Here is a 12,180-nt window from a genome sequence, read left to right as displayed (position 1 = left end):
TGGGTGGTGGGTAGTACAGGGGGTAATGTTATGGGTGGTGGGTAGTACAGGGGGTAATGTTATGGGTGGTGGGTAGTACAGGGGGTAATGTTATGGGTGATGTAATGGGTGGTAAGTAGTACAGGGGGTAATGTTATGGGTGGTAGTACAGGGGGTAATGTAATGGGTGGTGGGTAGTACAAGGGGTAATGTTATGGGTGGTGGATAGTACAGGGGGTAATGTTATGGGTGGTGGGTAGTACAGGGGGTAATGTAATGGGTGGTAAGTAGTACAGGGGGTAATGTTATGGGGGGGTAGTACAGGTGGTAATGTAATGGGTGGTGGGTAGTACACGGGGTAATCGTATGGGTGGTGGGTCATGTTATGGGTGGTGGGTCATGTTATGGGTGGTGGGTTGTACAGGGGGTCATGTTATGGGTGCTGTGTAATACAGGGGGTAATGTTATGGGTGGTGGGTAGTACAGGGGGTAATGTTATGGGTGATGGGTAGTACAGGGGGTAATGTAATGGGTGGTAAGTAGTACAGGGGGTAATGTTATGGGTGGTAGTACAGGGGGTAATGTAATGGGTGGTGGGTAGTACAAGGGGTAATCGTATGGGTGGTGGGTCATGTTATGGGTGGTGGGTAGTACAGGGGGTAATGTTATGGGTGGTGGGTAGTACAGGGGGTAATGTTATGGGTGGTGGGTAGTACAGGGGGTAATGTAATGGGTGGTAAGTAGTACAGGGGGTAATGTTATGGGGGGTAGTACAGGGGGTAATGTAATGGGTGGTGGGTAGTACAAGGGGTAATCGTATGGGTGGTGGGTCATGTTATGGGTGGTGGGTAGTACAGGGGGTAATGTTATGGGTGATGGTAGTACAGGGGGTAATGTTATGGGTGATGGTAGTACTGGGGGTAATGTTATGGGTGTGGGTGCTGTGTAGTACAGGGGGTAATGTTGTTAGGGCACACCTGGGATTGGGTAGGGATTTCAACCCAGGGTGCCATGGCATGGGCGGTAGGGTTCACAGAGCAGGCTCAGTCTGAGGTAGAGGATGAATGAACATTGTACACTTATGGGTGGTGGGTAATGTTATATGTGGTGGATTATACAGGGGGTAATGTTATGGGTGGTGTATAGTAAAGGGGGTAATGTAATGGGTGGTGTGTAGTACAGGAGGTAATGTTATGGGTGGTATGTAGTACATTGGGCAATGTTATGGGTGGTGGGTAGTACAGGGGTTAATTTTATGGGGGGTGGGTAGTACAGGGGGTAATGTAATGGGTGGTGATTAGTACAGGGGGTGATGTTATGGGTGTGGATGTTGTGTAGTACAGGGGGTCTTGTTGACAGGTTACACCTGGGATTGGACAGGGATTTCAGGCTCAGTCTGAGGTAGAGGGAGTTCATGAATGCACATTGTTAAGTTTGTCCTGAACATGAATTAGCTTACCAGTGAGGACTTAAAATGTTATTATTAATCTTGTTGACACTTTACAATGACTCATTTGTATACATACATAATAATAACACATCTACAATAAATTGTTATATCCTCACAACATATTCCAATGATACTGTAGCTTCATTGCCAACATATTATATTAACCTATGCCGACTTGAAATGGTTTCTAAGCATATTTATTCCTCTGGATAAAGATACAGTTGAAGTCGGAAGTTTACATACACTTAGGTTTGTGTCATTAAAACTCGTTTTTCAACCACTTCACAAATTTCTTGTTAACAAACTATAGTCTTGGCAAGTTGGTTAGGACATCTACTTTGTGCATGAAACAAGTAATATTTCCAACAATTGTTTTCAGCCAGATTATTTCACTTATAATTCACTGTATCACAATTCCAGTGGGTCAGAAGTTTACATACACTAAGTTGATTGGGCCTTTAAACAGCTTGGAAAATTCTAGAAAATGATGTCATGGCTTTAGAAGCTTCTGATAGGCTAATTGACATAATTTGACTCAATTGGAGGTGTACCTGTGGATGTATTTCAAGGCCTACCTTCAAACTCAGTGCCTCTTTGCTTGACATCATGGGAAAAGCAAAAGAAATCAGCCAAGACCTCAGAAAATAATTGTAGACCTCCACAAGTCTGGTTCATCCTTCGGAGCCATTTCCAAATGCCTGAAGGTACAACGTTCATCTGTACAAACAATAGTACGCAAGTATAAACACCATGGGACCACAGCCGTCATACCGCCCTTGGAAGGAGATGCCTTCTGTCTCCTAGAGAAGAACGTACTTTGGTGCGAAAAGTGCAAATCAATCCCAGAACAACAGCAAAGGACCTTGTGAAAAAAAATAGAACTGTTTGCCCATAATGACCATCGTTATGTTTGGAGGAAAAAGGGGGAGGCTTGCAAGCCAAGGATCACCCTCCCAACCGTGAAGCACGGGGGTGGCAGCATCATGTTGTGGGGGTGCTTTGCTGCAGGAGGGACTGGTGCACTTCACAAAATAGATGGCATCATTAGGTAGGAAGATTATGTGGATATATTGAAGTAACATCTCAAGACATCAGTCAGGAAGTTAAAGCTTGGTCGCAAATGGGTCTTCCAAATGGACAATTACCCCAAGCATACTTCCAAAGTTGTGGCAAACTGGCTTAAGGACAACAAAGTCAAGGTATTGGAGTGACCATCACAAAGACCTGACCTCAATCCTATAGAAAATTTGTGGGCAGAACTGAAAAAGCGTGTGCAAGAAAGGAGGACTACAAACCTGACTCAGTTACACCAGCACTGTCAGGAGGAATGGGTCAAAATTCATCCAACTTATTGTGGGAAGCTTGTGGAAGGCTATTCGAAATGTTTGACCAAAGTTAAACAATTTAAAGGCAATGCTACCAAATACTAATTGAGTGTATGTAAACTTCTGACCCACTGGGAATGTGATGAAATAAATAAAAGCTGAAATAAATCATTCTCTCTACTATTATTCTGACCTTTCACATTCTTAAAATAAAGTGGTTATCCCAACTGACCTAAGACAGGGAATTTTTACTAGGATTAAATGTCAGAATTGTGAAAAACTTAGTTTAAATGTATTTGGCTAAGGTGTATGTAAACTTTCGACTTCAACTGTATTTGTATATTTCTGTCCAGAGAGGAAATTGAGCTGGATCAGGTAGAGAGTTATTTTCTCTCCACCCCCTCATGAATCCCTAGTCCTCACCAGTCCATTAGGAGAAGGGGCTCTGACATGAGAGAGGAAATGCATGAATGAAAGAGGAAATGAATCATCGTTTTATTTCAATTCAAAAAAGTGTAGGACAGTGTGTGTGAGCGAGACACTGATTTTATATTTATTTACTTTTAGCTTGTTTATACAATTTTGAATATCATTAGAGAAAATGTAATGATATCATGACTGGAGACAAATGACTCATCATTACCTGATAAAACTACAAAGGAACAATAAGGAATGAAATGTTTGGTTGTGTTACACATAACTTTTAGAAAGATCATACTGTGCTTCTCCTAAACTCAACCTATGATGAAAATATGGCAGTGGTCCATGTAATCACATCGCTCTACAATACATTTAATTACATATCCAATAATCATATCTTATATTTCAAACAAAATAGTTGCGTTTATCTGCAATCCACCTCTAAATAATAAAGTGTGGTTATCACCTACCAGCTTAAATGGCGTCTTTGAGAATAATTATTTATTTGTGGACCAATGTGGTTACTAAGTAACAGCAGTATTGTTGCCATGGTCACACGTAGATGGAGACAAGCAAGAGATGGAGATGGAGACAAACAAGAGACAAGCACCTTGTGATTGATGAATGAAGATAGAAAGAGAGGGAAATAAATGCTGAGTTAAAGAACAACTCTCCAACACCTCTGCATGTAAAAATGTCTCTATACACAAAATAGCAAAAATAGCAATTCAAGAGTTGGGAAAATCTAATTCTGTGTTGTATCAAAGTCCTGCACCATCAGTGAGAATATAGATGCTCCATATCTCAACACCATTGTGGTTTCAACAGATGGCCACATCACCCACGATAAAAACATCCATTACCACAGGGAGCCCAGTACGTCAAACAGCAGTTCCCTCTCTGTCCCATGGGCCCGGACCAAACTGAAGCCAGTAAAATTTCAATCTATCTGACGTCATCTGATTTTACAAAAAATGGTTTACAATTCAAGGAGAGTCCAGTTGGTCTTAAGTGTAGTGATATGGTATTATAAAGGACTATCAACCGGATGTTGTACATCAGTTAAGTGTAGTGATATGGTATTATAAAAGACTATCAACAGGATGTTGTACATCAGTTTAGTGAAAATGTGTGTGGCTGTAGTCTCATTTGTGGTTTTAGTTTACTTATAGGTAAAAAGGTATACAAAATGTTATTATCTGAATGGAGTATACTGTTTGACTAAAATACCTACTATATCTTAACTCTAATGTAACTCCACATCTAAAATGACAAATGAACAAATGTAATCTTGACCACTTGTATTTTCGCTGTAATTGGTGCAGACCTCCAACTCAGTCTAAGAAGAGAATCAGATAAAAAATAGAGTGTGTCATTACAATCAAAACAATCCACTCAAGTCCATGTTCTAAAAATAAACTGAACAACCAAGGCAATAATAGAGCAAGGAACATGTACAAGGCTGAATTCTCACCAGAGAGAGTAGGGAAGTGTAGGCGTTTGCTTAGTTCACCTGGAAACAACACTTACTGCACGTGCTTTGGTTAACACACACACACACACACACACACACACATTCTCTCTCTCTCTAGGAGAGGGAGTGAGAGAGAGAGTTATCATACAGCAGGCAGTCCTCAATGCTAAGCACCCCCTCCCATCGCCGTTCACATTCTATTCCTATCTACTGTATTGTTGCTCAGCACCCCTCCACCGCACCATCAGCCTATATAAAGAACATCCTCCTTCATGTACTTTATAATCACGACGCAACTAGTCAACATACACAGCCACCATAACAGCTCCTTGCTCACGGGGAGATAAATTACAATGAATTGACAATGCAAACTCAGCTATTAAACTACTCATATTCACTCTAACAATTCCGTTGTCAATTTACAGCGCCCGAATCAGGATGAAGTAGTGAGCCAGAACAACTCCGCGACTTCTACAATCCTCTCAAACTCGGAACAGACACCTGTTTCAGACAGGCACGCGACAATGTATCGGTCCACAAAAGGAGCCTCAAAGGCTCGGAGGGATCAAATCAACGCAGAGATTCGGAACATCAAGGAACTGTTGCCCATTCCCGATTCGGACAAAGCTCGACTCTCCTACCTACACATCATGTCACTTGCCTGCATGTACACCCGAAAGTCTGTATTCTTCTCTCAAGGTAGGCTTAACCTTTTTGTTATTTCAAATATGGTCACACGAAGTGTGATTTTTCTCTTGTGGTTTTAGTCACCAGGTGCACTGAAGTTTAACGTGCATGGTCGACAAGCACTACATCCTATGAAGCACTGTAATGTAGAAGTTGATCTACTGATTTATTTGTTGGCTAATAGTTTGATTTGTTATGGATTTTTACATAATGTCCATACACGTCTTGCGCTGTCTAAAGTTCTGAAAATGTTTGGCGCTGTCCATGGTACTAGTCTGTTGTAGCGAGTAAATGCGCCTGACTCCAATCTGTTGGATGCATAACACTAGTAATATTTAGGATGAACACGATCCCTGTTGAAAAAAATGCAAATACTACAATTTATTTCATGCTTTTTGTCTCAGTGACGATATTTACAACTAATGTTAGACCTTTTATTTTCTGTGCCAAAACAGCCGCTCTTCAAGAGGAGACCACGGACGTAATGTTGTTTCAGGAGCTGTCAGGGCTGATGCACGAACTGTCCGGTTTCATGATACTCCTAACGAGCGATGGAAAACTTCTGTATCTATCAGACAACGTCGCAGACCACCTCGGGCATTGCATGGTGAGTAGCCGAAGCTGCAAACTGGTGGCTGTTGTTGTTACTTTGACAAATCATACACTGAAAGTATTGTGCATAGGCCTATGAAAGTCTCATTCAATGTTATGCAACCTGTTTTTCTCATTCAGGTGGACCTGGTTGCCCAGAGTGATAGTGTGTATGATATCATTGATCCTATGGACCACTTTGTCATAAGGAGCAACCTTGCAGGTCTACCGATGACCACTACTGACACAGGTATACATCTCTCATCACTAATCTAAGAATTGTTTTACTGGATCCATTAGAAATACCTTGGTAACCCAACTGCTGCATCCTATCCTAGACTATGGTGACATCATCTATCAAAAGACAACCAAGACCTTACTTAATGAATTAAATGTCATTTATTTAACTGTTCCTCAAATATATATATATATATATATATATATCTTATAATGACAACAGATGACATCAATTTCAAACCTTCCTCCTTTTTCTCCTCCTACAGACAAGTTATTTCGATGTCGTTTCAATACTACAAAGTTCATCCGGCGACAGGGTGCGGGGAACAAGTTGATGCTGGTCAGAGCTCGTTGCCTCACCCCACCATGCCCTGTCTCTGCATACTGGACCTCCAACCCAGTATGGGTGTGTTTCTGTACCCCTCTGAAGACAAAAACGCCTTACCTTACAATTGCCAAGAGTGCCCCCCTCACCCCACCCCCTGAACAGTCCTTCCTACTGGCTTGTTTCCACTCTCAACACCACAGGGACATGAGGCTTTGGGATGCCCAGGACAGGTAAGGATGAGCCTGGTTCATTCTGAAGTATAACACTGTTTTGGTAGTGTATAGGCATGAGAACATGGGGTATTTTATCAACTCTATCGTCCCTTTTTCCTCCAGTGTGAGTGTGTACCTGGGCTACGATGTGGAGTTTCTACGCTCTCGCTCCTGGTACAGCCTGGTCCATCCCAGGGATCTCTCCCATGCCTCTACACAGCACTGTCTCCTATGTGAGTACATCCACAATAAACTACTCAACTGCAGCCACTTAACATACAGTCTAACATAACATAACACAACCAACAATACAAACACGTGAGGAAGACAGACCAGTGAGGAGAGCTGAATATGGGAATGTGCCTGTCTCTGTAGTGAGTGAAGGAGAGGGGAGGCAGGTGGACATGGTGGTGCAGGTGGAGGCAGCAGACCACTCATGGGTCTGGCTCTATATGGTCCTCCAGCTGAACATCGACGAAAACCCCATCAGCTGCCACAACTACATCATCAGGTACCACAGCTACACTGCTATGAAATACCACTGTGTCATTTGTCTCTTACCTTTAACCATGACCTCTATACAGTATATGTGAGATATACATAATTATTGTCTCTTTTCCTCGCTCTCTCTTTCTCTCTCTTAGTGAGTCAGAGGCGTGTTCAATACGCCAGCAGAGCTCTTGTGAGGAGCCCATGCAGCCAGTTGGTTATGGTCCTCGGTCCAGCCTGTCGTCTCTGGATGAAGAGAACTTCCCCCAGACACATGGAGGACAACACCAGTGGGAACCAAAGACCAGCCTTCTCTCTGTTGGACCAACCACTGTGTACCCTCCTGCCTCACTGACGGACACTAAGTCTGATGTTCTGACTCAACGAATTCCCTCTCACCTAACCATTATGTCAGAAGCCCTCCCCTCCTCCCTCATTAAGCCCCTCGCTCCTCTTACTATGCCCCACCCTCAACAGATGGGGGAGTGTGCATGCACTCCCCCGTATACCCCTCATCTTGCTACTGGAAGTTTTCCTTTTGTGGAGAATCTGCAACTCAGTTTTGATCCTTTCAATGCAGCTGTGTCCTGCCCAGTGGCCCATGAGGTTATTAACTCAGCACATAGTGCACCAGCCTTCTCCCAGGTCCTCTCTTCCGAGCATCCTCAGGTACTCTTCCCGGCAGAGCCCCATGGAAAGCTGCCCCCCACCACCAATAGTTTTGGGGGAGATGAATGCTCCATCATGGGCCTGCCACAGATTAGTGGTCCCTTGTATGTGGATGTTCCCCACAGGCCCTTCCATGGCCCTCTGAATGAGCTCCTCCTAACTCCAGAGGCTTCCCCCACACATCCTCCCTGCTCCTTCTTCTCCACAGAGAAAGAGCAGGAGCGAGAGAGGGAGGACATTTCTCTCTTGGCTAAATATATTAGCTCTTTAGCTGAGGGATTCTATTGTGACCCTCTTCTACCCAGAGTAACCCCACCCACCTTCTCATCTTCACCCAGTCTTCAGGCCACATCCCAGAATCCCTCTCCTCTTTGCGGAGCTGAGTGTCCGCCCTGGAGGGGGCTAGACCCGCCCCTTAGCCGAGAGGATATCTCTCTGTATGAGGAGAGTATAGCTCTAGAGAGCCTAATTGAGGAGCTCTCAACTTTCCCTTTGTCCCCCTCTTCATGCTCCTCTCCTCCCTCTTCCTCCTTTAAGTCCTTCCCTCCATGCTGGCCACTCATCCCAGTGAGCAGGTGTAACCCCAGCCTCTTCAAGGGGGAATCTTCAATTGGTGTAAACCACTTCTGTAGCGTCCAGTCGACGCAGTGTAACTACATGGCAGTGGGTGGAGCTATGATGGCCGTCGGGGCAGGGATTAAGAGAGACATGGAGGAGTCATCTGAGAGTGAGATGGATACGGACGTGTCAGTGGAGCCTCTATTGTCACTACCATCGTCAGCCATCGCTCTCACAGCCTTTCAGGAGTGTGCCCCTGCCTTTGTCCATCCGGCTCCCACCATCGGTTTGGCCCATGCCCAGTCCCTTCTGGAGGAACTGGATACCATGGAATCTGTGTTTGAGGCAGATGCCTCTTTCAACCCGTCTCGGGGTGACAACCTGAGTTGTATCAACTCCCACTCAACCGTACATTCACAAAGCTTCCACCAAGGTGCGGGACATTTCTGTCATGTTAATATATTGATAAGAGAACAGGCCATTTAACCACTGGCACGTACATTTTTTTCATAGTTTCATCCGATATTTTCCATTTTACAGTATAAGATGCATCACTACTAAGATTTCAGTGTGATAAATATTGGTTGCTGAACTAAATTAACTCGTCTGTTGTTTTCTTTCATTTCAGATGGAAACCTGCGTGACCCTCTTCTAAAATAAGTCTGTGACTTACTTCGTTCAGTATGGCATATTGTCATATTTCAAGCTTTTCCTGTAAAAGCTGAAAGTGCAACATCTATACAAAATATTCAAAACGGTGAAAATGTATATTCTCCTATACATATTTAAGATACTTACAATTCAATATTGTATAATACTGTTTTCTGATGATTCAGTTGTACATGCATTACTTTGAATACATTTGATTGCTGAGTAACCTCATGATAGAGGTCATTTAAAGTGCCATGTTTATATTCACTCATAGTGAGGAAGAAGGCTTCTTTGAGCACAAAATATCAAATGGTAAAAATGTAACAGACCACAGCGATTTTGTTTGGTTTTATTCTATATAGATAGTGTTTTATACATTGATCTACACATTGGTCAACTTGGTCTTATTTTGTTGAATGGATGCATTTTGGTTTGAAAATCATAATGGGTTGTCTTTCAGCAGTTATCTGACTGACTTCTGTTTTAGTGTCAAAGTGCACATTAATGTGTCTACCGCAGAGTAAAGGTTTGATTTCTATGTTTTAGAAATTAAATGATTATATTATACACAATTGTGTTTGTATAGAATAATGTGGAAATATATGTGCTGTTCACATACATTTACATTTTTAAGTGTGTTTGACTGATCTATTGACTATATATGACTCTAAAAGTGGAGTGAAACGTGTGTATTACCAGTGTACCAATAATACACTGTATGCTGTACATTCATATATTATATAACTCTGATTTCTGTATTAGATTTTTTTAAATTACATCCAGTACATTAGCTACTGTACCGAATGAGTAATGGAGATTGTTAATGTATTTTTCTCTTGTTGTCGATTTATTTTTCTCTTGTTGTCGATGTATTTGGGTACCAATCAAAAGCAACTCTATTAAAATATATTTTGAAGTGTTTGTCTTTTACTGATCATTTAGACACTGTCATTTTATCCATCTGCCTCTCCCTTATTCTCTCCATTGTGTGATGAGAGTCAGGGACAGTTCTGACGTACATTGTGACGCCTGTCACACAATCAGCAGCTCAGACTGAGCCACAGGCCTGAATGTGCCTGCATTTGCGCACGCACGCACACACAGACACACACAAACCTGACAGATGTACCCTTTAATATATCAACTAGAACTATCAGGTATAAAGGTAAGAGCCAGATGCAGACCACGTCGAATAAACAATAGTTGAATATTCCAACAGGGGCAGGCAATAGACAGGTCAAGGCGGGCAGTGGTCAGTAATCCAGAGGTGGGGCAACAGTACCGGGCGGCAGGCAGGTCCAGGGTACGACAGAAGTTGGTAATCCAGAGGGGGGCAAAGGTACAGGTCGGCAGGCAGGCTCAGGGTCAGGGGCAGGTAGAGTGGTTAGGCAGGCGGGCTCGGAGTCAGGATAGGCAAGAGTCAAGACCAGGAGGGAGAGAAAAGAGAGACTGGAAAAAGCAGGCGCTGAGACAAACCGTTGGTTGACTTAAACAAACAAGACGAACTGGCAACAGACAAACAGAGAACACAGGTTGAAATACACAGGGGATAATGGGGAAGATCGGGAGACACCTGGAGGGGGGTGGAGACAATCACAAAGACGGGTGAAACAGATCAGGGTGTGACAAGAATAATATTACAGTTTTTTCCAATCGTTTTGGTGCTATTTTCACAAGTATGTGGTGATCCAAGCTGGTAACACTTGTAACGCAACAAGTCTTACAGTGGGGGAAAAAAGTATTTGATCCCCTGCTGATTTTGTACGTTTGCCCACTTACAAAGAAATTATCAGTCTATAATTTTAATGGTAGGTTAATATGAATAGTGAGAGACAGACTAACAACAAAAAAATCCTGAAAAACGCATGTCAAAAATGTTATAAAATGATTTCCATTTTAATGAGGGAAATAAGTATTTGACCCCTCTGCAAAACATGACTTAGTACTTGGTGGCAAAACCCTTGTTGGCAATCACAGAGGTCAGACGTTTCTTGTAGTTGGCCACCAGGTTTGCACACATCTCAGGAGGGATTTTGTCCCACTCCTCTTTGCAGATCTTCTCCAACTCATTAAGATTTCGAGGCTGACGTTTGGCAACTCAAACCTTCAGCTCCCTCCACAGATTTTCTATGGGATTAAGGTCTGGAGACTGGCTAGGCCACTCCAGGACCTTAATGTGCTTCTTCTTGAGCTACTCTTTTGTTGCCTTGGCCGTGTGTTTTGGGTCATTGTCATGCTGGAATACCCATCCACGACCCATTTTCAATGCCCTGGCTGAGGGAAGGAGGTTCTCACCCAAGATTTGACAGTACATGGCCCCGTCAAATGATGCGGTGAAGTTGTCTTGTCCTCTTAGCAGAAAAACACCCCCAAAGCATCATGTTTCCACCTCCATGTTTGACAGTGGAGATGGTGTTCTTGGGGTCATAGGCAGTATTCTTCTTCCTCCAAACACGGCGAGTTGAGTTGATGCCAAAGAGCTCCATTTTGGTCTCATCTGACCACAACACTTTCACCCAGTTGTCCTCTGAATCATTCAGATGTTAATTGGAAAACTTCAGACGGGCATGTATATGTGCTTTCTTGAGCAGGGGGACCTTGCGGGCGCTGCAGGATTTCAGTCCTTCACGGCGTAGTGTGTTACCAATTGTTTTCTTGGTGACAATGGACCCAGCTGCCTTGAGATTATTGACAAGATCCTCCCGTGTAGTTCTGGGCTGATTCCTCACCGTTCTCATGATCATTGCAACCCCACGAGGGGAGATCTTGCATGGAGCCCCAGGCTGAGGGATATTGACAGTTCTTTTGTGTTTCTTCCATTTGCGAATAATCGCACCAGATGTTGTCACCTTCTCACCAAGCTGCTTGGCGATGGTCTTGTAGCCCATTCCAGCCTTGTGTAGGTCTACAATCTTGTCCCTGACATCCTTGGAGAGCTCTTTGGTCTTAGCCATGGTGGAGAGTTTGGAATCTGATTGATTGATTCTGTGGACATGTGTCTTATTTACAGGTAACAAGCTGCGGTTAGGAGCACTCCCTTTAAGAGTGTGCTCCTAATCTCAGCTCGTTACCTGTATAAAAGTCACCTGGGAGCCAGAAATCTTTCTGAT

The 12,180-nt window shown here is 43.3% G+C and overlaps 1 protein-coding gene across 1 annotated transcript; it reads left to right on the top strand.

Moving 5' to 3' along the window:
• Positions 1 to 5,172: 5,172 nt before the first annotated feature.
• On the top strand, positions 5,173 to 8,905 carry LOC115202620 (neuronal PAS domain-containing protein 4A-like). Its single transcript, XM_029766709.1, has 7 exons — positions 5,173 to 5,347; positions 5,791 to 5,942; positions 6,068 to 6,146; positions 6,406 to 6,721; positions 6,827 to 6,936; positions 7,079 to 7,214; positions 7,348 to 8,905. Exons 1-7 carry the CDS (start codon positions 5,173 to 5,175, stop codon positions 8,903 to 8,905), a joined length of 2,526 nt encoding a protein of 841 aa, XP_029622569.1.
• The last annotated feature ends 3,275 nt before the right edge of the window (positions 8,906 to 12,180 follow it).

The sequence above is a fragment of the Salmo trutta genome, chromosome 12, assembly GCF_901001165.1.
Source record: "Salmo trutta chromosome 12, fSalTru1.1, whole genome shotgun sequence".
Classification (NCBI taxonomy): Eukaryota; Metazoa; Chordata; class Actinopteri; order Salmoniformes; family Salmonidae; genus Salmo; species Salmo trutta.
Note: the sequence above shows the minus strand (reverse complement) of the source record. Positions and strands in the feature narration are given on the sequence as shown.